Source organism: Rhinoraja longicauda, chromosome 10, assembly GCF_053455715.1.
Source record: "Rhinoraja longicauda isolate Sanriku21f chromosome 10, sRhiLon1.1, whole genome shotgun sequence".
Classification (NCBI taxonomy): Eukaryota; Metazoa; Chordata; class Chondrichthyes; order Rajiformes; family Arhynchobatidae; genus Rhinoraja; species Rhinoraja longicauda.
Window position 1 is genome coordinate 9,721,307 of NC_135962.1, and position 27,755 is coordinate 9,749,061.

Consider the following 27,755-nt stretch of genomic DNA (forward strand, 5'->3'; position numbering starts at 1 on the left):
CTGACTGAAAAAGTTCTTCCTCATCTCCGTTCTAAATGGCCTACCCCTTATTCTCAAACTGTGGCCCCTTGTTCTGGACTCCCCCAACATTGGGAACATGTTATCTGCCTCTAATGTGTCCAATCCCCTAATTATCTTATATGTTTCAATAAGATCCCCCCTCATCCTTCTAAATTCCAGTGTATACAAGCCCAATCGCTCCAGCCTTTCAACATACGACAGTCCCGCCATTCCGGGAATTAATCTAGTGAACCTACGCTGCACGCCCTCCATAGCAAGAATATCCTTCCTCAAATTTGGAGACCAAAACTGCACACAGTACTCCAGGTGCGGTCTCACCAGGGCCCGGTACAACTGTAGAAGGACCTCTTTGCTCCTATACTCAACTCCTCTTGTTACGAAGGCCAACATTCCATTGGCTTTCTTCACTGCCTGCTGAACCTGCATGCTTCCTTTCATTGACTGATGCACTAGGACACCCAGATCTCGTTGAACTCCCCCTCCTCCTAACTTGACACCATTCAGATAATAATCTGCCTTTCTATTCTTACTTCCAAAGTGAATAACCTCACACTTATCTACATTAAACTGCATCTGCCATGTATCCGCCCACTCACACAACCTGTCCAGGTCACCCCGCAGCCTTATTGCATCTTCCTCACAATTCACACTACCCCCCAACTTAGTATCATCTGCAAATTTGCTAATGGTACTTTTAATCCCTTCGTCTAAGTCATTAATGTATATCGTAAATAGCTGGGGTCCCAGCACCGAACCTTGCGGTACCCCACTGGTCACTGCCTGCCATTCCGAAAGGGACCCATTTATCCCCACTCTTTGCTTTCTGTCTGTTAACCAATTTTCTATCCATGTCAGTACCCTACCCCCAATACCATGTGCCCTAATTTTGCCCACTAATCTCCTATGTGGGACCTTGTCGAAGGCTTTCTGAAAGTCGAGGTACACCACATCCACTGACTCTCCCTTGTCAATTTTCCTAGTTACATCCTCAAAAAATTCCAGTAGATTTGTCAAGCATGATTTCCCCTTCGTAAATCCATGCTGACTCGGAACGATCCCGTTACTGCTATCCAAATGCTCAGCAATTTCGTCTTTTATAATTGACTCCAGCATTTTCCCCACCACTGATGTCAGACTAACTGGTCTATAATTACCCGTTTTCTCTCTCCCTCCTTTCTTAAAAAGTGGGATAACATTTGCTATTCTCCAATCCACAGGAACTGATCCTGAATCTATAGAACATTGAAAAATGATCTCCAATGCTTCCACTATTTCTAGAGCCACCTCCTTAAGTACTCTGGGATGCAGACCATCAGGCCCTGGGGATTTATCAGCCTTCAGTCCCATCAGTCTACCCAAAACCATTTCCTGCCTAATGTGGATTTCCTTCAGTTCCTCCATCACCCTAGGTTCTCCAGCCCCGAGAACATTTGGGAGATTGTGTGTATCTTCCTCAGTGAAGACAGATCCAAAGTAACGGTTTAACTCGTCTGCCATTTCTTTGTTCCCCATAATAAATTGCCCTGCTTCTGTCTTCAAGGGACCCACATTTGCCTTGACTATTTTTTTCCTATTCACGTACCTAAAAAAACTTTTGCTATCCTCCTTTATATTATTGGCTAGTTTACCCTCGTACCTCATCTTTTCTCCTCGTATTGCCTTTTTAGTTAACTTTTGTTGCTCTTTAAAAGAGTCCCAATCCTCTGTCTTCCCACTCTTCTTTGCTATGTTATACTTCCTCTCCTTAATTTTTATGCTGTCCCTGACTTCCCTTGTCAGCCACAGGTGTCTCTTACTCCCCTTAGAGTCTTTCCACCTCTTTGGAATAAATTGATCCTGCAACCTCTGCATTATTCCCAGGAATACCTGCCATTGCTGTTCTACCGTCTTCCCTGCTAGGGCCTCCTTCCAATCAATTTTGGCCAGCTCCCGCCTCATGCCTCTGTAATCCCCTTTGCTATACTGTAATACCGACACTTCCGATTTTCCCTTCTGCCTTTCCATTTGCAGAGTAAAACTTATCATGTTGTGATCACTGCCTCCTAATGGCTCTTTTACCTCTAGTCCCCTTATCAGATCAGGATCATTACACAACACTAAATCCAGAATTGCCTTCTCCCTGGTAGGCTCCAGTACAAGCTGTTCTAAGAATCCATCTCGAAGGCACTCTACAAACTCTCTTTCCTGGGGTCCATTTCCAACCTGATTTTCCCAGTCTACCTGCATGTTGAAATCTCCCATAACCACCGTAGCATTACATTTTTGACACGCCAATTTTATCTCCTGATTTAACTTGCACCCTAAGTCGAGGCTACTGTTTGGGGGCCTATAGATAACTCCCATTAGGGTCTTTTTACCCTTACAATTTCTCATTTCTATCCATACTGATTCAACATCTCCTGATTCTATGTCACCCCTTGCAAGGGAATGAATATCATTCCTTACCATCAGAGCAACCCCACCCCCTCTGCCCACCTGTCTGTCTTTTCTATACGTTGTGTACCCCTGAATATTCAGTTCCCAGCCCTGGTCCTCTTGTAGCCATGTCTCAGTGATCCCTACAACATCATACTTGCCCATGACTAACTGAGCCTCAAGCTCATCCACTTTATTTTTTATACTACGCGCATTTAAGTACAACACTTTAACTTCTGTATTTACCTCCCCTCTCACATCGTTCACAATTGGCCCTGCCCTTAATTTCTTTTCCGCTCTAGAACTTCTGTTCCCATTCTTCCGAGAGTCTTTTGCAATATCTCCTGTATTCCCTTTTACCTCATCTTCATATTCACAATTTGTTAACCCCTCCCCCCCACTACTTAGTTTAAAGCCACAGGTGTCACACTAGCAAACCTGCCTGCCAGAATGTTTGTCCCCCTGCTGTTAAGATGCAACCCGTCCCTTTTGTACAAGTCACCCCTAGCCCAGAAGAGATCCCAGTGGTCCAGAAATCTAAATCCCTGCTCTCTGCACCAGTCCCTCAGCCATAAATTCATACCCTCTATCTCTCTGTTCCTGGCCTCACCAGCACGAGGTACCGGTAGCAGTCCAGAGATAACTACCTTCGACGTCCTACTTCTCAGCGTTTTTCCCAACTCTCTAAACTCCCGCTGTAGCACCTCCTTCCTCTTCCGCCCAACGTCATTCGTGCCCACGTGCACAACGACTTCAGGTTGATCGCCTTCCCTCGCTAGGATTTTCTGAAGCCGGTCTGTGATGTGTTGAACCCTGGCACCAGGGAGGCAACAGACCATCCTCAAGTCCCTCCTGCTGCCACAGAATCTTCTGTCCGTCCCTCGGACTATGGAGTCACCGACCACTACGGCTCTTCCAGACTTCGGTCTCCCCTGTCGAGTATCCTTGCCAACAGGTCCGCCACTCGGACTGGAAACGTCTTCTGCCCCGACAGTTCCCAAGAGGGTATACCTATTTGCAATAGGCACAGCCACTGGGGTCTCCTGTAGTCCATGTCCACTCCCCCCGGAAACAGTCTCCCACCTTCGCTCGACCTGGACCCTTGGCGTGACAGCCTCACAATAGGTCCTGTCGAGGAAACTCTCGCATTCCCGGATGGCCCTGAGGTCATCCAACTGCCTCTCCAACTCCACCACACGTCCCTTCAGGAGCTGCACCTGGACACAGTTCTTGCAGGTGTAGCTCCCAGAAGCTCCCGCGATGTCCCCGTCTTCCCACATCCTGCAGGAAACCCACCGCACCAACTTTTCCGCCATCACCTTGTGCCTATAACCAGCTCTGGCTTAAAACAATGGTATCCTCCTCACCTCAGCCTACTCGCCGAAGACTCGCAGCCAAAGACTCGCACTTTTCTCACTGGGCAGCCAACGGGCGTCCTTGCTCTGCTCCCAGACTTTTCAAATTGACTACTACTTCCTTTTGGCGCTCTTTTTAAACTGCCTGTTCAACTGTGATTAGCACTTACTTTACTGCTCAGCCAACGGGCGTCCTTGCTCTGCTCCCGAAATTGAGTTATGAGATTTAATAAATTCGGAATGCTAATTTCTGGCTTTGTAATATATATTAATACATCATCCGCATATAAAGAAATTTTATTGGTTGTATGTTTAGTGTTGTAGCCATAAATATCTGAATTTGATCTAATACTCTCAGCAAGTGGTTCTATAATAAGGGCAAATAAAAGTGGTGATAGTGGACATCCTTGTCTACAACCCCTAGCTAAATGAAATTTAGATGACAGCATTTGATTAGTTAATATTCTAGCTGTTGGGGATGTATATAAAAGTTTCACCCATGCACAAAACTTTTCACCTAGTTGAAATTTTTCCATCACTGAGAAAAGATAGGGCCATTCTACTTGATCAAATGCTTTTTCAGCATCTAGCGAGATGATTGCTAAATCTTCATTTAATAGTCTATTTGAATAAATTATATTAAACAAGCGTCTCAAGTTGAAAAATGAATATCGTTTGGCTATAAAGCCTGATTGATCGGGGTGTATCAATTTGTCTATAACTAGACTTAATCTCTGAGCTAAGATTTTCGCTAATATCTTCTGATCAGTATTTAAAAGAGCTATCGCCCTATACGAACCAGGGTCTTCAGAATCCTTATCTTTTTTAGGAATGAGGATTATTGTTGATTCAGTCAGAGTTTGTGGCAATCTCTGTTGTTTAAAGGCGTGACTATATACAGTTTGCAAACGTGGAGAGATCAAACCACTGAATTTTTTATAAAACTCATTATTTAAGCCATCAGGGCCAGGAGTCTTCCCATTTTTCATGGATTTAATAGTCTCTTCAACGTCTTTCATAGTTATTTCTGCGCCCAGTAAATTTCTATCACTCACATTCAAACCAGGAAGGTTACATTCCTGCAAAAACTTTTGCATCTGCGCAGAAGTATCTGTTATTTTTGATGAATATAATGACTGATAAAATTGCAAAAATCTCTGATTAATATCCTTAGGTAGTTTAAGCAAATCTCCATTTTCTGATCTAATTTTATGAATTGTAGAATCATCTTCTAATTTACGGAGTTGACGTGCTAGCAATTTCTGTGGTTTACCTCCAAATTCAAAATGTTTTTGTTTAGTATATTGAAAAAGCCTTAAAATATGAGCTGAAAGGATATAATTTAACTTATATTTGAGAGCTGCAATTTTATTATGTATTTCAATAGAGGGAGCGATGGCATTTGTTATGTCTAACTGTCTTATCTGACTTTCCAGGTCATTCTGTTCAGCTCGGTTCTTCTTGTTTTGAGACGCTTGAAAAGCAATAATACATCCTCTCACAAACGCTTTAAATGTTTCCCACAGCAGGGATGCAGGTGTTTCAGGAAGGTCATTTGCGTTAAAAAAAATCTCAAATTGCGATTTAAGATAATCATAACATGCTTTTTCATTTAAGATTTGCGGATTAAATCTCCAATTAGTCTGTTTCCCCGTTACTCCTTGGAGTTTTACCCTAAATGTTAAAGGGGCATGATCGGATATAATAATATTATGATATTTTGAATTATACGTATAAGGAATAAGTTTGGAGTCCACCAAGAAATAATCAATTCTTGAATAAGTTTTATGCACAGGTGAATAAAATGAATACTCTCGGCCTGAAGGATTATCAATCCTCCAAACATCTTTTATATTTGCATTATTTATATAAGAGTTTAATAATTCACACGACTTGGATTTTGTTTTCCTTTGAGTTGAAGATCTATCCAAATAAGAATCTAATGTACAATTTAAATCTCCTCCAATTATCAAGTTATATTGTCCAAATTCTGGAATGGTATTAAATATATTTTTTTTAAATAACGGATTATCAAAATTTGGTGCGTAGACATTCACCAATATCAATTTTGTAGAATATAGTTCTCCCACTAATATAACATATCTACCTTCAGTGTCGACTATAGAGGAAGTATTTATAAATGGTATACCCTTACGAATTAAAATAGCAACACCTCTTGATTTAAAGGGAAACGATGAGTGAAATACTTTATCAATCCATTTGCCTTTCAGTCTATTATGTGCTACATTTTTAAGATGAGTTTCCTGAAGGAACATTATGTCTGCATCAATAGATTTTAAATGTGAAAGTACTTTACCTCTTTTAATTGGTTCATTAACACCCTTGACATTCCAACTACAAAATGTAATACCTTTAACCCCTGTTTTCCTAATAGAATCTTGCATCTTAACCGATAAATGGTCTATAATAAAGCAAATGGTCTGGCACCCGGACTACAACATTTTTCTTGAATGAGGGGTGGATGATCTTTTGTACAGCGTAGAGTGCCTCCCGGAAATATCTCCTAAAAGTATATAATTTCTGAAAAATAACATGATAATAAAAGTTAAATCTAAAAAAAAAATCAATATATAAAAGGTTAAAAGAGTGCAGGAAAAAAGAAGAGACAACTAAAACTACAACTACAATTAGTGCAGTTAGTGTTAGCCACCCTAAGGTGGCAAAAAATCTAAGGACTTCCGTGAGATGTAAAAAGAAATTAATACTAGCTCCGTTTTTTAACACAGTTATTTTTTTTTTTTTCCCTGTTTTAAAATATATATACTTTTAGAAGCAAGGGGAAATAAACAGGACAGGCCCAAAGGAATTTAATCCAAAATCCAAAATAGGCTAGTTTTCCCCCCTAGGGTGTATTAGTTAAATGTTAAAAGTAAAATTTACATGAGTCAAGTGTTACTTGAACTTCTTATTGGTAGTGATTAATAATATTTTTTTTATTAATAGTAGTTAATAAAGATTAATAGTCATATAGCTTATTCACTGGTCTTGGAACTTTAAATTATAACGCCTTATAGCCCAATCAGTTCTCTGCCAGTGATTACAGCCGTGGAGTGGTATTCATCCCTTCAGCGAGTTTTCAATCTCTCGGGCGAATTCGAATGCTTTATTGTGATCGGTATAAAAGGTTTCTGTCTGCTTGTAGGTGACTCGCAGTTTGGCCGGGTACAACATTCCGAATCTGAGCGATGGGATCTTCCTCAGAATTGATCTTGTCTCATTAAAAAGTGCTCTTTTCTTAACCACCTCAGCAGGATAATCTCTAAAAATACAGATATTGTCGCCTTGGAATGATAAGTTTCTGTTGATAGCGATTCTCGACAGAATATCTTCTAAGATGTGAGAGTAGTGTACCTTTAATATCAGATGCCTTGGGGGAGCGCCAGCAGCTGGCCGAGCTCTCAGTGCTCTGTGGGCTCGATCCAGCAAAGGTTTTGTGTCCAGTTTCAAAACATCCCGTAGGAGTTCAGCAGTGAAATCACAGAGGTTTTTATCTTTCTCTTGGCCTTCTTTAACTCCAACAATCCTTAGGTTCTGACGTTTAGAGCGACCCTCTAAGTCAATGCATTTCTCGGTTACTTTCGCTAGTAGATCAGATAGGCGTTGAGTCTCCGTTAATACCCTTTTTGTTGTATCAGCGCTTGTCTCAGCTAGAACTTCCAACTCGCGTATAGCCTCGTCATGTTGATGTACCGTAGTAGTAATATGCTCCAACTTGCTGGTAAAATCGGAATCCAGCTTTTGTAGTTTAGAATTTACTTCCACCATATGTTCGTTCATACTATCACATATTTCTTTCTTCACTGATGATAACTTCTCACTGATGATAGTTGATATTTCTCCCTTCAATCCTTTCAATGATATTAATTCATCTTTCATTTCCTGAAAATCATCCTTCATACTTGAAAGCTCCTCACCAACTATGGTTCGAAATTCCTCCAATCCAATTTTTTTAGGCTGTGGCTTTCGGGACTGTTTGGGAATTTCTTCTTGGGTCGGCACTGGAATTGAGGCTGAGGCTGAGGCTGAGGCTGATGCTTCCATCTGACCTGGTTCCTCTTCCGGCAGCCTGGCCTTGCCAGCTCATTTTGCAGCAGTTTTTAACGGGGGAGTGCGACTTATCGACATATAAACGGTAGGAGTCACGGTCTAATGACTTCACTCACCCTTCGTTGAAAGTTATCGGCAAATTTCAGTGGACCCGTCCCGTTCTTTCCCCTTTAAGATCGGATTTTCTTCGGAGCTAGTTGACGCGTGGCTTTATCAGAGCATAGCGCCACCGTTCTCTGAGTAAAAAGGTTGCCCCCTAGGTTCTTATTTAATTTTGCCCCTCTCACCTTAAACCTATGTCCTCTGGTTTTTCGATTCTCCTCCCCTTTGTAAAAGACTCTGCATTCAGCAAAATGCTCTGTGCAACATGGCTAAACTGACAGACAAGCATTGCAGTGGATTTATCACTGGATGTCTCTACCCACTGAAAATGAGTTTCAAATCCGGACCCTGGGCTGCAGTGAATGAAAGTCACCTCTGTTTCAGATATAATGACCCAAATATGGAAATAACGTGGCTCTTGAGTAATTGATCTCAATTAGTCTTTAAATTTGTCCAATAGTGGCTGATGATGATATTGCGTGAAAGTGTGTGCAATCTGTAAATCATTACACTAAAATGCTTCCTTTGTGACACCCAGTAAGCACAAGCCATTTTGCTTCATTTGCAAAGTCAATGCCTTGACTACGAAGGGCTTTCAAAGGCCTTAGGCTCCAACACAAAAGAGGAACCATTTCAATCAGTCAGCTCAATGTGCCGCAACCTTCAGTACCCAGCAACAGAAAGCAAGAAGGAGAAATATTTTTCGACTAGTTTAGCGACAAAAGGGGGGCTAAATATAAAAGTAATGTCTAGGTTATACACATCTGAGACGTATGCTTTTTCTGTGAATTCAGACAGTTTTCTGGACTGAAATGTTCCTGCATCCCAATGGTGTTCTTTGTTTCAAATGTCCTCGCATACATTTAGTGCTGGTATGGGGCTCACGTCGACCTCCCCATGGTGAGCCCTGTCAACTGACCTCAGTCAGGCGAACGACAATAAACAGAGACAGCAGAAGCAGCTTCATAACTTCTGCTGCCTCAAAAGCAAGAAGAAGTTGTGCTGGTATATAAAGGAAGGCATCCCCATCCCCCCTCAACGATATCCCGGACACAGAGTAATCAAGCCAAATTGGAGTTACTCCAGCATTTTGTGATCTCCTGAGATGCGGCCTGACCTGCTGAGTTACTCCAACATTTTGTGAATACAAGCCAAATTGGATGTGATTAACTGAATAACCTCCTTATGTGCTATAAATTTCTCTGATTCTGTCCATTTACAGGAGGACTTGCTAGTGTTGAGTCCAAACATCTAATTCAAAAACCTGAAAGCTGTTCTAATTCTATCACAAATATCCATCGCTCCGATGAGCATAAATCACTGTGGTGACCATGTCCTCACTCATATCTCATCTATATCCCACACATCTGCTCTCACCCAACCTCCCTTCAGATGGAACAGGGATCGAGTTCCCTTAGTTCTTACCTTTCACCTCCTGAGCCTCCGCACCCAGCACATCATTTTTAACACATTTCTGTCAGTGACAATGTGATCCCACCACCAGTCACATCTTCCCCCTCCCCACCCATTTCTACATTCTGCAGGAACCACTTTCCCCATGACTCTCTGGTTTGCTCGTCTCTCTCCACCACCGCTGCCCCTTCCCAGGCACTTTTCTCTTCAACTGCAGGAGGTGTAACATCTGTCTCCACATCTCCCTCCCTCCCTCACTTCCATCCAAGTACCTAAACAGTCCTCCAGGTGAGGCAGAGATCATCTGCATTTTCTCCAACTTTCCCTATGGCATTCGATGCCAATGGCATGAACACTGAATTCTCCAATTTCAGGTAACCTGCACCCATCTGTCCTTTTCTCTTTCCTCCTACTTCCTGCCTCTTCCAACCTTATGCCCCGAGCCTACTGTCACCCTGTTTCTTTATCCTCCCCTCCCCAAAACATTCCTCCCATGGGATCCCGGCCTCCCCATCTTGCTCGTACATCCCCTCCTTCAGTTCCCATCCTCCACCACCTCTCATTCATCATCTTCCTTTCCCATCAGGTTCCAGAATCTTCAGCCTTTGTTCTCCACTTATCACCTCCCAGCCTTTATCTCCACACGCCTCTCTCCCACCGACGTGCGTTATCTGTCAATCAACCCCTCTTCACCTGTATCCACCTATTGCTTACCAGCTCTTACTCTCGCATCACCCCACCACCTCTTTAGACTGGCTACTTCCCCTCCACTCTTTTAGCCTAGATGTAAGGTCTCCACCCACACATTATCGATCCATTTCCCTCCCCAGCTGCTGCCAGACCCACTGAATTCCTCCAGTTTCTCTCCTTTTTTTGGTACAGATACCAGTATCTGAAGTCTCTTGTGCCTGCAAGCATAAGTCACGGTGGAGTGGATAGAGGAAAATTGAGAAAAGGAAATTTGATTCCTAACCTGATTACCTCCAAGAACAAAACTATACCTGTAGAATGCAATGTCTTCAATGGTCTTGAACTCGCTGCTTTCACCTGCCTCTGCAAATGCACTATTAGGGATGTAAACAGGGAGAAATTATCACTGCTTGTACTTCAATATTAAAAATAAAGTTAATAATAGATCAGTATAAGATAGATGTTAAAGATTAGAAAAATATTCCTTCTAACGATCAGTATAATATATTCAAAAGATAACAGAATTTCCAAGAGGTATCTTTGTTCCAAACTTTCTGCTTGGCATCCAGACCATTCTAGAACAGTCCAATGCATCTCATTGCTGATCAATAGATTTAACGTGGAATATTGCTTTTGAAGAACTGGTCTCACTCAAATCTAGAAATGCACGATATGTCAAACATATTTCTCATTCCATTTGAAGTTAATATGTATTTTCAATGCTCTTGGTATGCTGTGGGAGATATTATATCTGAACCTGATTGCATAAAATAAGTTGGTTCAATTCAGTCCTCAAATGATTCGTAAATAGTACCAAGTTTATGGAAGGGTTGTACTATATTTTAAATAATGAAAGAAAACTTTTAAAAATGTGTAAACGTTTGTTTTTTAAATCCTCAAAATACTATCTATTCCTCCATACTGTATAGGCCACCATTTGATTCTTTGAGTCTATGGCCGCACACAGGTCTGAAGAAGGGTCTCGACACGAAACGTCACCTATTCCTTTTCTCCAGAGATGCTGCCTGACCCGTTGAGTAATTCCAGCTTTTTGTGTCCATCTTCGGTTTAAACCAGCATCTGCAGTTCCTTCCTACACAATATCAATCCCCATATTCTTCCAATATTCCCATTAACTTGTGTTGGAAGAAACTGCAGATGCTGGTTTAAACCGAAGATAGACGTATAAAACTGGAGTAACAACGGGTTAGGCAGCATCTCTGGAGAAAAGGAATAGTTGACGGTTTGGATTGAGACCCTTCTTCAGACTGAGAGTCAGGGGAAAGGGAAACGAGAAATGTAACTTCCTATTTATGCAAAGAGTTGCCATGCTTCAACACCATCTTGAAGTTTGGCCAAATGGTGAATGGTTCGGTCAATTAATCAGCCAAATGGCTGTCTCCGTACAGTAATGCCCTGTGATTCTGCAAATGATCCACTCAAATTTGATGTAATTTGTTCAACACAGGAATTTGTTACCATGACAATGTGTCACTTTATTTTCCTGTAACTACGCACTCCCTTGCCACATGTTCTATTCAGAACCATTGCGTTATCAAGTTTTACATGGGTCAGGCATACCGTTATCAAGTTATTATCACCTTTACTCACTTTCCAGGTGTGCTATTTACTGAATTATCAAGATTGATATACGAGATCAAAGAGTTGCACAGCTCAAAACTGGACCCTTCGGCCCAACTTGTCATGCAGACTGTGATGCCCATCTATAAAAATGTAGATTTACATTCATCTATAAAATGTAGTGTTGCGATAAGCCCCACCTATAAAGTAAAAAAAATAATTTCTGGTGACCAAGTGACAGCATTATTAAATGTAAATTGCACACTTTTCCAATACCTGTCCTCCTTGAAACTTTCAGAGTGGGCTTCCATTTTAGTTGACTCCGTTTCAATCTTCCTTGTGTCTTGCTCGTCCGTCAACATGAAGTCATTGAGCAGGTGGTTTATTTACTAAATTATTCTCATCTGTCTCTTTTGCAGCTGCCACTCTTTCTCTCTTGGCCAATCCCCTCGACTTTGTTGGCCCATCAAACGTTTCAGAAACAGCTATTCAGGCTATCAAAGTCCAATGCGATTTTCAGAGTAAATTGCAATAACTTAACAGGTAAATCAGAGCTGATATGAGCGAGAAGGAACGCTGAAATTTCTTTGTGGTGATTCATGACTTCTAATGGGAATGTTATGCTATTTGGGGATGTTTACGCATTCATGCAATGCAATTTGTTTCATATGCGAGATCAATGTTTATTATGATTTCTGGAAAGAAGGAACGTTTCGGGTCGAAACCCTTTTCGCGAAGGAATGGATTACGTGCGGAATCGCACAGTGAGGGAGGACAGGTCTGATCTGCGGGAAGCGGGACGACCGCACAGCGCCCCCATGGCGACGGGAGGACCGCGCAGCGACCCCGGCAGCAGCGCCCTCCGGCGGCGGGAGGACCGCGCAGCGCCCTGCTGGAGGCGGAAGTGACGGCACGTCGTGTGGCAGCGAGGGTGGCTGCCGCAGGGCTGCGGGCGGTGATGATGTTGGGCCCGGGCGGAGGGTCCAGTTGCTTCTACCTTCTCGTGCTCGGCGCTTTCAGCCGGGTCAGCATCGCCGCCGAGGTGTCAAAATGGAGTGTACCAGTTACGGAGGTAAGTCGGAGAGGAGACGGGAAAGTGTTACGAGGTCGGAGAGAGATGCGGAGCTGGAGGAGGAGGCAGAGTGGGCGGGGAGGCGGACGGGAGGAGAGACGGAGGGAGGGGAGAGAGGGGGCATAGAGGTGGGAGGGAGAGGAGGGGGTAGGGGGATGATGATGTTGATGATGGGGAAGGGAAGATGGGGAGAGGAGGGGGAGGAAGGTTTAATTAAAAGTCATGTTGGGATGAATATTTGATGAAGTGAAAGAGTTATTACAATTATTTGTAGAGTGACGCCATATGGGTTGCTGCAGAGAACATATGTTTCTAACTAGGTAGACATAAAATGCTGGAGTAACTCGGCGGGACAGGCAGCATCTCTGGAGAGAAGGAATGGGTGACGTCTCGGGTCGAGACCCTTCTTCAGACCCAAAACGTCACCCATTCCTGCTCTCCAGTCGATGCTGCCTGTCCCGCTCAGTTACTCCAACATTTTGTGCCTACCTTTGATTTAAACCAGCATCTACAGTTCTATCCTACACATATGTTTCTGACATGGATAACCCGGTGTTTGGGTAATACTTCGCAATTGAACCATTGCATAACCCAGGAATGGCCTACATTATGTCTGGTTTTGGTCTTCTCTTGGAGAATATATATAATCATCATAGAGGGAGGACAGCAATAATTCACTAGACTGGCTCTGAGATGACTGGTTTGCCATGAGAAGAGAGTGAGCAGACCAGGACTGTATTCTCTAAAGTTTTGGAAAATTCAAAAATTCTTACAGAACTCGACAGGTTAGATATGGGGAGGATTTTTCTGGCTGAGGAGTTGAGAACCAGGGGTCATCAACTCAAAATGAGCAGCAGTCTGTTTAGAACTGAGATGAGATGTTTCTTTTGACTGAGGATGGTGAATCTTTTGGAATTCTTTCGCTGGGGGTCTGTAGAGGCTCGAATGATTTTATCCATCAAATACAAAGATCGATAGATTTCTGGATATCAAGAGTCGAGAATTTAATTGTTATGTGCCAATAACGGAACAATAACATTCTTGCTATAAAGGAAGTAAAGGGATGTGGGCCAGTGTTGGAAAATGAAGTAACATAATCCTAAAGAATAGCGTGTTAGGCTGCAAGGGTTCGATCTCTACTGTTTCTTACGTTCTTAACAGTATAATAAATTCAGAAAATGCTGGGAATATTCAACAGACCAAGCAGTTAATGCTTTAGATTGATGGTCATTCATTACATTTTTCTCCACAATAATGCTCCATAACATGACTTGTTGCCGTAGAGTTGTACAGCATAGAAACAGGCCCTTTGCCCCACTGCGTCTTGACCGACTGTCATTCTGGCAGTTTATGTTAGATAACCCTATTTTATTTCTAGGTTCCACCCATATGGATAGGGTAGAATATGGGTACTCCAGCACTTTGTGTCCTTTCTTTCTACCCATATGGCCAGTATGTTCCCTCCTCCTTGTCTATCCTAGTTTAGTTTATTATTGTCACATATACCGAGGTAAGGTGAAAACCTTTTGTTTGCGTGCTATCCAATCAGTGAAAAGACTAGACATGACTACAATCAAGCCGTCCACAGTGGATCGATACAAAATGCTGAAGTGACTCAGCCGGGACTGGCAGCATCTCTGGAGAAAAGGAATTAGTGACTCAAAATGTCACCCATTCCTTCTCACCAGAGATGCTGCCAGTCCCACTGAGTTACTCCAGCATTTTGTGTTTTTCTCCAGTGTAAACCAGCATCTGCAGTTCCTTCCTACACTTTGTCCACAGTGGATGAGAGCTGGTTCTTTTCTGGGACGGGTACACGAAGAGTTGCCACTCTCCGCAGCCTGTGATGTTCTCCCAAAGCAATAGTGCAACTTCCCTCCTTGTTTACCTCCATCCGCCATGCCAAAACATTGAGCTTTTTCTGTTGTTTCCAATATCCACATAAATGGATGATAGTGTTAGTTGCACGTATGTTGGTGTTCTTTGAGAACGCAGGAGGAACCAGACCATGTAGTGAATTTGAATTTTCAATGCCATTTGAGAAGATGCGTGCAAATTGATACCTTGCATAAGATATCCATCCATGGTACTGAGCACTATGCATCTGCATGGATTATCTATCGGTCAGTTTCAGGTTGGTAAGCTGTATTAGTAAAGCGCCATAAGAGAACATTTCTGAGGTCTTAACAACTTGAAAGAAATAATTTTACATAGATGGAAGAGTAAGCTGTAAAGAGGATACCAAAAAAGGTTCAAGATTTGGACAGTTTAAGTGAATGGGTAGGTGAAATATAATGTAGGAAATGTGATGTTATTCATTTTAGTAGGAAGAATAGAAAAGTTGATCAGTATTTCATCAATATATGGCCAAAGAATGAGGGTGTTCTGATGGATCTGAAGAGATTGATTGATCCAGCTGGTAGAGCTGCTGCCTCAGCCACAATGGCCTGGGTTCAATCCTGACCTGTGTGTGGAGTTTGCATAATCTGCCTGTGACCACATGGGGTTTCCTCTCTGTGCTCCAGCTTCCTCCCACAATATTAAGATATGTGGGTCAGTAAGGTTAATTGACCCTCGTGTTGGTACGTGGTTAGGATTTGGAGGTTAAGCTGAGGGGATAGTAGAGAAAATAAAATGGGATTTAGGTAGGATCAATGCATTGGGTGTTTGATGTTCCATGTGTATTCAGGGGGTCAAATGATCAGTTTCTGTGCTGAGTAATTCTGATTCCAAGCCCACTCAGTATCTAATTTGAAAAACGGTTAGATATTCCTGTGCAAGAGCCACAAAGCCAGCATGTAGGTACATGATACCTAGTTAATAAGCCAAATGGAATGCCAATCTACTGCAATTATACAAGGTTTATGCTCTTGTTATTTAAGATATGTACTTGGCTTGAAAGCAATGCAGACGAGATACATTAGGTTGATTCCTGGGATGAGTGAGTTGTCCATTTATGAAAGTCTGAGTAAATACATTGGAGATTATAAAATTGAGACGCGTTGGAGGGGCCTTGTTAGTAGTTCATGTTTGCTGGGTCAACTCTCGAACTGGGGGTAAATATTGGAATAGAAAAGGTGCCCATTTAAGATGACAAAGAAGTTTGAGAATCTTTGAAATTTTGTATTGTCGTGAGTTGTTGCTGCAGTCATTATACCTGAAGTCGTAAAGTCCTGCACTGCCGAAACAGATACAATGGTCCACTAGTGTAGGAAAGAACTGCAGGTGCTGGTTTAAATCGAAACATGCGGGAGTAACTCAGTGGGACAGGCAGCATCTCTGGAGAAGAGGATAGTCCACCATGTCCATACCAGCCATCAGTTACTATACTAATCCCATTTTCCAACCGTTGGCTTGTAGCCATTCATGGAGTCATATTCAAGGCTGAGAGAGATTTTTGGACATGGGGGAAATCAACATTGTGGGAATCAGGCAGGAGAATGGGATGATCAGATCAGCTGCAAACCTGAGGTGTTTCATGGGCCTGAGGTGTTTTTTGGCTGCCCCCTACTTATCAGGTTATTTGTCCAAATGTGTGAGTTGGTCTCCAGTAATAGATTGTAGTAAATCACCTCAAACTGACATGAGAATATAGGTCAGTGATTGCTGAATTTATGTGCCTTGCCCTTGAGTAATGGAGTAGATTTGGGAATTTTTAAATACAAGGGAATGGTCCCATAACCAGTGGATTTGGAAGATCTTGAAGGGATCACCTCTTACCGTGGAACGGAACCTGCTGCTCATGGATGTTTGCCTCTCTTACGCCATTTGCTTTGTTACCTTATTCATTTTGTAGTTAACACTAAGTTCCTTTCCTTGATTCGGTTCATAATATTTCTGATTTTTCCATTGCAATATCGCCTGCACTTGTTTTTAAGGATCTCTTTCCCAGGCTTGGATTGTATTGTGTAGTTCTAACTCTTCCTACCGCCATTCCTACTTAAGGGCCTCTCCCAGTTACGCGATTTATAAGGCAAATGTCCCGACGGTAAATAAATTGGTTAAACAAAACTATTTTCTGGTATCTTCAAATGCCTTTTTTTAATTTTAGTATTCCATGCTTCTAAATGTTGTGAGTACCATGCACAATACTCTGCAAGCACCAGGCTTGTATACATGGAGCAAGCGTGACACTGTCGACTTTAGGTGGGTGGCGGGTAGTGGGAACATCTTCTTGTAATCTCTCTTTAGAAGCACACATCTTCCTCTCGGTGGACTGTAACTGAAGTTCATCAATTAGCCATAGCTCTCGGGTCTCCCATGTGAACGAGCGTGGTTCAGCGGTGGCCATGCCATGTTGTGCTCGGCTTATGTTTACAATTTTGGGATTCCCTAAAAGCAGCTGACGTCAAGGGCCATCTGCTGCACTCAATAGAGCTTTGCTTTCACCCTTGCAACTTAAAACAAGGGAGAAATTCGCAAACATTATGGAGGCTGAAGTGACGTGGTAGTGGTCTGACTGTCGGTATGGTCAGGTGTCCAAATCCCCTTTAACAGCATCGCAGTAAATCCGTTTGTCTTTGTGTTAGTCGTGTTTGTCTTGCGTTTGCCTTTCAACGTAGTGAAATGCTTGTATATGTGTTTGCTTCATTGATCTAAATAAATGAATGAAAAGAGTTCTCATTTACGTGCAGTGCCATGATAAACTACTGCCATGAGATGCCATGATAAACTACTTAGAAATACAATAAATTCAGACTCCAATTTTTTTTTAAATCACCAAAATCAACTTTATTCAAACAAACTATATTCCTATGAAAGATGGATAACTACATGCAAAAATCTTTTTAAAAACATAAACTTCAAACAATTACAAAATATACCTAAAATGTGGACTGGCTGGACCTTGCTGTCGGTATGGTCAGGTGTCCGCTCCCCTTTGACAGCATTGCGGTCTCTGTCCCCATTCCACAGCTGGCTATTGCAGCTGAACTTCTGTCAGCTGTCAAGTTCCTGTCGCACCTTGTCTTCTCCTGATCCCGCGGTACCTGTCGCCGGTTGACGTTGGTAGTCGACAATGAAATTCATCCGTCCTCAGTACCGGCGACAACCTACCACACCTGGCGACAACATGCGACAACGCCCGTGATAAGCTACGATCATTTGCGACAAGCCAGCTGTCGGCGAAAAAATTCGAACAGTTTGATTTTTCCGCGATGAGCCAAGATCTGCTACGACTCATTGGAGATTACTCACGATCATGCCCGCGACACCCCGGCGAACGTGTGGCAACAGCCTAGTTGCCGGCAGTCGCCTTAAAATCACCTAACTGGGACAGGCCCTTTACTTGTCTCCCATTCTGTGACGCATCTTCTGTTATTTGCAGTTATTTGAACAAGTTTTATATTATCTTTTGTTGACCAGAGTTGCACAAATAGAACTCTTGCCTTTGCATCTTGCAGTTCAACAAATACCACAAATGGCCGTAAATGTTACAAATATCACAAATGTTTTAAGGAAGCAAGGAGGTAAACACAACCAGACCTCATCAATAGAACTGCTGTAGAGATGGTTGACAGCTTCAAGTTCCTCGGCATCCACATCACCAGCAACCTCACCTGTTCCCTTCATACTGATGTGATGATCAAAAACAACAGCATATTTACTTTCTTCAGCATCTTTGTTCAGCATCAGCACCTCAAATAAGTTCTGAACTACATAGACTATCATTGATATTAATGCACGATTATTGTTTGTTTGTTTTTTATGTGTACGTATGTGTGTGTACGTATATACACTGAACCTTTTTTCTCGTTTATTATATTTACAGTGTACTATGTTTACATATTCTGTTGTGCTGCTGCAAGTAAGAATTTCATTGTTCTATCTGGGACATATGACAATAAAACACTCTTGACTCTTGAAGATTCGGCAAGTCCTTGAGGATTTTCTCGAACTTCTACACTTGTGCTATAAAAAGTACTGTGATCAGCAGTATTTCAGTCTGGCATTGCAATTGCTCTGAACTTGCAGAGAATGGTGAACACAACCCAGTCTTTTTATAGGTTCCTCACTTCCTTCCATCGAGTCCATTTTCATGTTGCATCAGGAAGACTTGAAGTTTTGTCAAGGATGTCTGCCACACAGGCCATTCCCTTATGTCTCATCTCCACCTTCTGACAGTTTGGACATCCAGACTTAAGAACCTAGCTTCTAAACCAATCACGTCTTTCACATCCCATTCCGGAAGATGCCACCACGTAATTTTACTCTTAACTCGACTCTTTTCAGTTATTGTACTTTAATATTCTTTTGCATTACTTGGTTTTTGGACTATAATTTTTCACCCTTCTGTTTTGCACGTCATCGTATATATTGTTATTTATTATTACTGTATGTATACTGTTTACTCTGTGGGCTTCATGCGGACAACAAAATTCACTGCACCCTGGTGTATAGGACACGATACGATACGATAGAACTTTATTTATCCCAGGAGGGAAATTGATCTGCCAACAGTCGTAAAAACACCGAATACATGAACATGAAATTAAAGTGACGAGTGGAAAGGCTTGGGGGATTCCAAAGATTGGGAAGGGGAGGGGAGTCAATCTCAATCTACCCCACGATAGAAGGGGGAGGAGTTGTAAAGTTTGATAGCCACAGGGAAGAAGGCTCTCCTGTGGCGGTCAGTCCTGCATCTTGGTGGAATCAGTCTGTTGCTGAAGGTACTCCTCAGGTTGACCAGTGTGTCTTGGAGGGGGTGAGCTGTATTGTCCAGGATGCTCCTCCCCTCCAAGACCACATCCCATGAATCCAACTCTGCCCCCAGGGCGGAGCCAGCCTTCCTGATGAGTTTGTTGATCCTATTAGAGTCCGCAGCCTTCGCCTTGCTGCCCCAGCATGCGGCAGCGAAAAAGATGGCACTGGCTACCGCCGATTCGTTGAACATCTACAGCATTTTACTGCAGACGTTGAAGCGGCAGAGCCTTCTCAAAAAGTACATCCGGCTTTGCCCTGCCTGTACAGGGCCTCAGCATTCCTGGACCAGTCCAGTTTATTGTCCAGGTACACTCCCAGGTAAACTGCACATCTACACCATTGATGGAGACAAGGGACAGGGCTGTTACACTCCTACTAAAGTCCACCACCAACTCCATAGTCTTGTTGGTTTTGAGCTGCAGGTGATTCAGCCCACACCACTCAACAAAGTCGTTGACTACACCTCTGTATTCAGCTTCCCTCCCCTCACTGATGCAGCCCACAATTGCAGACGTCTGAAAACTTCTGCAGGTGGCAGGAGACAGAATTATATCTGAAGTCTGCGGTGTTGATGGTAACCAGGAAGGGAGAGAGGACCGTCCCCTGTGGGGCCCCTGTGTTACTCACCACCATGTCCGAGACACAGTTCTGTAGCCTGACATAAGAAAATAACTGCAGATGCTGGTACAAATCGATTTATTCACAAAATGCTGGAGTAACTCAGCAGGTCAGGCAGCATCTCGGGAGAGAAAGAATGGGTGACGTTTCGGGTCGAGACAGACAGTCTGAAGAAGGGTCTCGACCCGAAACGTCACCCATTCTTTCTCTCCTGAGATGCTGCCTGACCTGCTGAGTTACTCCAGCATTTTGTGAATAAATCGATCTGTAGCCTGACATATTGTGGTCGTCCAGTCAGGTAGTTGGTGATCCAGGACACCAATGGAGCATCCACCCACATCTTCGTCAGTTTGCTCCCTAGCAGTACAGGCCAGATGGTGTTAAAAGCATTGGAGAAGTCAAAAAACATGTCTCGCAATGCTCCCTGGCTTATCCAGGTGCGCATAGGAATGAAGGACCAGGTGGATGATGGTGTCCTCAATCCCCCATCTTTGTTTGCTAAGCAAACTGCAGGGGGTCCAGGTAGGGTTTAACCAGGGGCTGCAGGTGAATGAGCACCAGCCCCTCCAGGGACTTCATGATGTGTGAAGTCAGCGCCACCGAACTGTAGTCATTGGAGGAGATGGGGCGTGTCCTCTTTGGTACTAGGCAGGATGATTCCACATCACACGAACCCTTTCAAGCTCAGATTGAAGATATGCTGGAGTACTCCGCACAACTGGCTGGCACACTCCTTGAGTATCCTAGGGCTGGGCGGAGTCTGCTCAGCTCCTTCCTCACCTGCTCAGCCTTGATGGTCAGGTGTGACAAAGAAAGGGCAGAGGAAGTGGACCAGGGGGATTGCGGGGGAGAGTCTGTTTGGGAGAGAGGGGGGGGGGGCAGAAATGACCATCTCCCACAAGGAAGAGTCAAACCACTTAAAATGGACATTCCGTGACAATGCCATTGCTGATAACCCCCCACCTCCAGGGAGACACCATTGACTAGAAACTCAACTAGATCAGCCACATAAAAAAACATGGCTACATGAGCAAGGAGGATATCTCAAAGTTAATGTCTCATCAAAGACGTACAGGTATGTAGGTTAATTGGCTGGGTAAATGTAAAAATTGTCCCTAGTGGGTGTAGGATAGTGTTAATGTACGGGGATCACTGGGCGGCACGGACTTGGAGGGCCGAAAAGGCCTGTTTCCGGCTGTAGATATATGATATGATATCATCTGACTCCCCAAAGCCATTCCCACCATCTGCAAGGCACAAGTTGAAGTGTGGTGAAAACAGACAGGTTGGTCTTCACATTATCAATTACCCTTGATGTTCATTCCCTTTCCAACTGGTTTAGTGTGTTGTCACATGCACCGGGAACAGGATATTGAAATTCTTACTTGTTGCAACTTTACAGGCACATTAATGCATTAACACAACTAATATATAATAATCAATAATACCATAAACTATAAGTGTTACTAGGTAAGCAGATTGAAATTACTACATACAAAATCCATAGTGAGTCGTTTGGATTGTGCAGTGTGGTTCAAAACCATGGTTGTTAATGGGGAAAAAACTGGAACCTGGTCATGGTTTGGTTCCTGTACCACTTCCCCGATAATAGTAGCGAGATGAAAGTGTGGCTGGGGTGGTGTGAAATTTTGAATGTGGGAGGGTGAAACAATTGAATGTTTTGGATTGATGAACCTTTGTTAGAAAACTTCATGAACTTTCATCATGAGATGAATTAATTGATATGATAGAATGATTCTTCTAAAGAATGCATTTTCTCCATTAAGATGCTCTACCTGTTGGACCATCCATCCAGCCTGCACTGAGTTTAACGGAAAACAAATGATTCTCCATCTTTTGATAGGCGTCAGTTAATAGCAATTGACAGGGGAGACAACTTCTCTTCACTAAAGCTTGTACAATCTTTTCAAATTTCACAACATAAGACGAGGCTATTTTGCCTATCTAATCTATGCTGGCTCTCAGAGCATCTGTCTATCTGTCCTATTCACCTATTCCCTGATAACCTTTTCTAATGTGCCCAGAAGCTTTGACTGCTATTATTAGCCTTCACAAAATGCTGGAGTAACTCAGTGGGTCAGGCAGCATCTCAGGAGAGAAGGAATGGGTGACATTTCAGGTCGAGACCCTTCTTCAGACTGAAGAAGGGTCTCGACCCAAAACATCACCCATTCCTTCTCTCCAGAGATTCTGCCTGTCCCGTTGAGTTACTCCAACATTTTGTGTCTACCTACGATTTAAAACAGCGTCTGCAGTTCTTTCCTACATATTATTAACCTTCATGTTTACTTTGAAACAGCAGTGTGTCTGTGAAATGAATTTGCCTCATGGAGTTCTATTTGTTTAGTCCTGTTTGAATTTTCAACGTTCAGTACATGTCCTTAGTGGTCTTGGCATTGTGCCTAGTAATTCAGAATCTTGCTGTTTTATAATGTCAGCATTATGATGCATAATTAAGTCGTCTATCAATATACATTTCCTTAGTTGTAACTTTGGGGTAGCTTCTTCAGACTCTCCTTTGTGGTGGGACAGGGGAGTAAGCCGGAAGAGAAGAGGGGCAAGGCAAAGCCTGGCACAAAATGTTGATGGGGGGGGGGGGGGTGATTGGCAGATAATTAGGCAGAGATGAAAAGACAGAAAAGACAAAAGAATTGAAGAGTTGCGGATTGTGAAGGCCCACTGCTCCCCCCCCCCCCCCCTCCATGCCTGCCCTGGGTTCACACCTAATTAACCCTTCCCTTCCACCAACATTTCCTCCTCTATCTTCAAAATTCGCAACTCTTCACTTGGTCCAACTATTTGCCTAAGAAAACCCCGTTTCACCTGTCTCAACATATTACCTGCCAGACTTTGCTTTGCCTCTCCCAGCTTCCCATTCCCCCCACCCCCAGAAATCAGTCTGAAGGGTCCCGACCAGAAACAGTCACATATTCTTGTTCTCCAGAGATGCTGCCTGACCTGCTGAGTTACTCTGCCACTTTGTGTATTTTTTTGTAAACCAGCATGTGCAGTTCCTCCAGTTTCTACATTCTTAGATCTGTTGCATTGTTACTCCGAAAACTGTTTGACATGATGGGCCATCTGTATAGTCTGTCTACATGTACAGATTCTAGTGTTTAAACAGGCAATTGCATTTATCTAATTTACTGTCCCCTTTCACATTTGTGGCCTACATCCCAACACATTTCTAATGCTGCATCATAGCCCCTTTTTCATTTAATGCCTGTCAGATCAGAATGTTATCCTTTCTCCCATCCACATCCACATGTCAATCTGGCTGACATTTGGATCACATGTATGATATAACACTTTTTTTAAGGTGGGAATTGATAGATTCTTGATTAGTAAGGGTTCCGGAGGTTATAAGGAGAAGGCAGGAGAATAGGGTTGAGAGGGAAAGATAAGCCAGACTTGATGGACCGAATTGCCTAACTCTGCTCTTAGAACTTCTGACCTCCAATTAAGAATGTTTTTGTCTCAGAATAATTAAAACCTAGTCAACTGATTTAGCCACTGTAACAGCGGTCCTCAAAATATAATGAGTTCCAATGTATAACATCATTTAAGCAGAAGCATAAGTAGCTTTGAAGGAAGACATTTAAGCAGGCAAGGACCTGTTCCATCTCCAGTTTAAATTCCATTTGGAATATTTTGGAGGACCAAGGAGCAGTGAGAGAGAGAGAAGGAGAGGTGGAAATTCTGAATATGTGCCTATCAAACTTACGGTTGTTGATAGATGAAAATAATTGCAGATGAGGTCAGAATTAGAGGAGGTTGCCTTGGGTTGTAAGTGGGAACTCTAAACTTTTGGGTGAATCCAGAAGGCAGAAATAAATACAAGACTTGTAAAACGTGATTCTGTGCATTCCCTGGCTGATTTTGTCCTGAGATAAAATTTATATCCGCACATGTGTATTGAATGTTCCTTTTTTGTTTCTTTAGCTGATTTCTAATTATACGTTCAGGAAGACTCTTTTCAACGACACAACAATTTATTTGCGCTGTAAGTAATAATTTTACTTGGATTCTGTGTTGTTAAAAGGAAGATGTTGGGAGCCTTGGGGGAATAGGAATGTGTTAAGTGCTTGAAGTTGATTCACTTCACCTGATTTCCAGGAATAGTGTGTGGTGGATACAGTAAATTCCTACGGCCGAGCACTGAAATTAGCTGACACTCTAGCCAAGCTGTCCCAGTATAGTTAGAATACAGACTATCCGAAAACATGGAAAATTTATACGGTAACTCTTATCACAAAAAACAGGACAAATACATTCCAGTCAATTCTTTGGCGTTTCTCTGAGGAACAAAATATCAACTAAGCTATCTGTTGTGTGTCTTGTGGGTAATTGTGGATCAGCCTTTTTAAATTAATGATCTTTGTGACTTTTGCCAAGGCCACTGGGCTTTGGAGCTCTTCACAGCTTTACTCCAATTGCACCATAGAGTTAAATTTCAGAGGCAAGGTAGGATTTGTGTAACTAATCTTAGTTGCAAAGGCAACAATTAACCAGGTGTGGCCTTAGGGAAGCCTAGAAAAGTCCACAGGACTGAAGAGGGGGTAAACTCAACAGATGTTGGAGTTGCACAATATAATTGGTGCTCCGCTCCAGGCAATGCTGCACGTGCCCTCAGGGCAGTATCCTAGATCTAGACACCTTGGTTTCATGTTTTTCCCCATCATATTTTCAGAAGTGAGACAATTACTGATTATTTCACATTGTTCAGTGCTATTTGCATCTCGTTCTTGCCCACAGGCATCAATGCTTTCATGTGTGGCTGACAGGTGGTAGATAACATCTGTACTACACAAGTGCCAGACAATAGTATCGTCAACAACAGAGAGTCTAGCCACCACCTCTGGCACTGACCATTAACCAGAAACTTGGCTGCACCAGCTACATGAAAACCTCCACGGGAGGAGAATGTAAGATATCAGGATTGCTGTAGAGGTTCAGGGGGACAGCTGGCCACCTTATAGTCAAGGACCATCAGAGAAAGATGAAATTTGGATCTTGCCGGCAACATCCCTTTTCACAAAATAATAAAAAGGGCTGATTACAATCATCCACTGGAAGACATCCATCTGGTCTGGCTGAATTTACTGTTGGAAGGACTTGCTGCAATATGCAAGCCAAATATTGAGGACTCTCCCTAGGGTGTGGGTTGAGCTTCTGTGGAATCGTTTAGCGGCCAGGAATGAAACCGAGTGGAATAGACAGTCAAAATGATGGGCAACTGGCAACGCGGACACCCTTGCCTGCTAAAGAGGTGTCCTGTAAAGTGGTCTCCCAGTTCGTCACCCCATTAGTCAATATAGAGATGATGCCATTCTGAGTATTGAGGATGGTACCATAAATTGGTGACCTTCTGTTATTATTCACTAACCTTTGCCACTGCTTTTATGGCAACGTAACTCACCTCGTCATTCTCTCCTGGATTCTACCATATCCCTTTTATGGCTAGGCCCCCACCCCTGCTTTCTATGCACCCTAAAATCTTCACTTTCGCAAGTTCTGGGGAAAGATCGTCGACCCAAAAGTTTTTATCCTTTTTACTCTCTCACGGATGCCCCCTCACCCACTGAGAATATCCAGCATTTTTAGTTTTTAATAATATGCATTTCTAGCAACTGTGGTGTTTTACTTTGAGGTCTGTTTCTGTCACCTGCAAGAGTCAATGAGATAAAGAACAGAAAGAAAAGTGGAGTGCAGCTCTCAGATCACAAACGGAAAAGGCTGGAAACACTCAGCAAGTTAGGCACGTCTGTGGAGGAAGATTCAAAGTTAATGTTTCAGGCCTGACGCCCTTTTGTTCAACCCTAAAACATTAATTCTGTTTATTTTTGCACATGTTGCAGCACAGGAGTATTTCCACCATTTCTATTTTATTTCAGATTTCCAGCACCTACAGTTTTTTCATAGCTCTCGGGTTGTGGGCCCATGGTGCACTGCTCCCCAAGAGCTTTGGTCAAAATGTGAAAACACCCCACATGTTGTTTGAAACAAATACTCATTCTTTCTTGTGTTCTTGTAGTTCTCGGTGAAAAGAAAACGTGTGATTCCTCGCTGACGTTTAATATCTCCTGGTACCTCAGGTATTCACACTGCTACAATGAAGTTTTCACCATGCCTGTAAGTCCAACTTGCAATGATTTGAATGAGAAAGTATTTAATGAAAAAGTGCAAGACATATCGTAAAGCAACATCTGTGTAGAAAAACAATGCCCAATATTTCAATTTAATTTTCATCTGCATTGGAGACGGTTGGCTTTATGAAAGGAAGTAGGTTAGGTCCTGAGAACCAATGAGGAGGTAACAGGATTAGTTGCCTAATGGTTACCGTAATGAATGGGTAATAAAAGACCTAGACTTCAGCTCAGAAATTCTTGTTAAAGTCCTATTATGGCAGCTAGAGAATATAACTTCAGTTAATCATCTGAAATCAGCTAGTTTTGGTAATGGTTAACTTGAAACCTATCAAGTTTACATTTGTCCAGCAGGGAATCGTACCTGCTTCAGCCCATGTGTGCTCTGGATACATGGCATTGTGTGTGAATTAGCTTGCCTCACCAGTTATACCAAACCTTAAAAACACATCCAACACAGTGTGCTCCATACTGTAAGACTCGTTTCGTGAGGACTGCTCGGATTGACAGGGATTGTGTGGCTCAGAGAGACCGTGGTCCTGCTTCATTTAACTGGCATCCTCCATCATATGGTTTTATAATGCACTCATGTTAACTGAGATAGATTCGGAGCACTCAAAAAGAAGTGGCTTAGATTTAAATTGGTAGAGGGTTAAAGGGGAGTTGAGTAAAATGTTGTCCATCCGGAGTTTGTTGGTGGAGGGGATGAGGAGGTGGAATTCACAGGCTGAAAGGGTGGAAGTTATCTTGACCTTCTATGGGTGTACAATAGAGAGCATATTAACAGGTTGCATCACGGCCTGGTTTGGCAACTTAAATGCCCATGAACAAAGAAGACTACAAAACGTGGTGAACACTGCCCAGTCCATCACGGATACTGAACTCCTCACCATCAAAGGGATTTAGAGGAGTCGCTGCCTCAGAAAGGCAACCAGCATCATTAGAGACCCGCACCGCCCTGGCCGCACACTCATTTCAATGCTGCCATCGGGAAGAAGATACAAGATATATGGAAGGGCCTGAAAACTAGCATCCAGGTTGAGGAACAACTGATTCCATACAATATAACCTCCACTATAAACTCTGAACTGCATAGACATGGGGGCATTGGTTTTGTCTATTTGCACTGTTATTGTTTGTTTGGGTGCACACACACACACGCACACATGCTGTTCTGTCTGGGACATGTCAATAAAACACTCGAGATAGAAACTCTGGCCGTAATTAAGCAGTACTTTGATGTCTGTTTGATGGATCAAAAGGCATACTCCTGTCATTTCTTACACTTTCACGTTTGCACCAAGATTCTTGTGACAAGCCTATCTCGCGCATCATGCTTGCCCACACAACCTCCCTTCCTCCTTCTCTTCTGTACAGAGATGTAAGAAGCAGCCATCTGACTGGCAAAGTTGCTGGCCATGGTTATCATCCCAAGTACGATCAGAGAGATGAAATGGACACAAAATTCCCCTGTATCAGACCGTTTGTTATGGGTGGGTCAGTATCAGCACTTTCTGAAGAAGGGTCTCGAACCGAAACGTCACCCATTCC

The 27,755-nt window shown here is 42.9% G+C and overlaps 2 protein-coding genes across 2 annotated transcripts in view; one reads left to right on the forward strand and one right to left on the reverse strand.

Moving 5' to 3' along the window:
- LOC144597595 (neutral alpha-glucosidase C-like) overlaps positions 1-12,119 on the reverse strand; it is a 67,338-nt gene extending 55,219 nt beyond the window's left edge. The window contains exons 1-2 of the mRNA XM_078407090.1: positions 11,922-12,119; positions 10,376-10,438 (exon numbers count right to left, since the gene is read on the reverse strand). Of these exons, the coding sequence (XP_078263216.1) occupies positions 10,376-10,438; positions 11,922-12,007 (149 nt within the window). The 5' untranslated portion in view covers positions 12,008-12,119. The remainder of the gene's footprint in view (positions 1-10,375; positions 10,439-11,921) is intronic.
- A 437-nt stretch (positions 12,120-12,556) lies between these two features.
- Positions 12,557-27,755, forward strand: part of LOC144597190 (transmembrane protein 87A-like) — a 48,990-nt gene continuing 33,791 nt past the window's right edge. Inside the window, exons 1-3 of the mRNA XM_078406182.1 lie at positions 12,557-12,717; positions 24,001-24,061; positions 26,093-26,190. Of these exons, the coding sequence (XP_078262308.1) occupies positions 12,604-12,717; positions 24,001-24,061; positions 26,093-26,190 (273 nt within the window). The 5' untranslated portion in view covers positions 12,557-12,603. The remainder of the gene's footprint in view (positions 12,718-24,000; positions 24,062-26,092; positions 26,191-27,755) is intronic.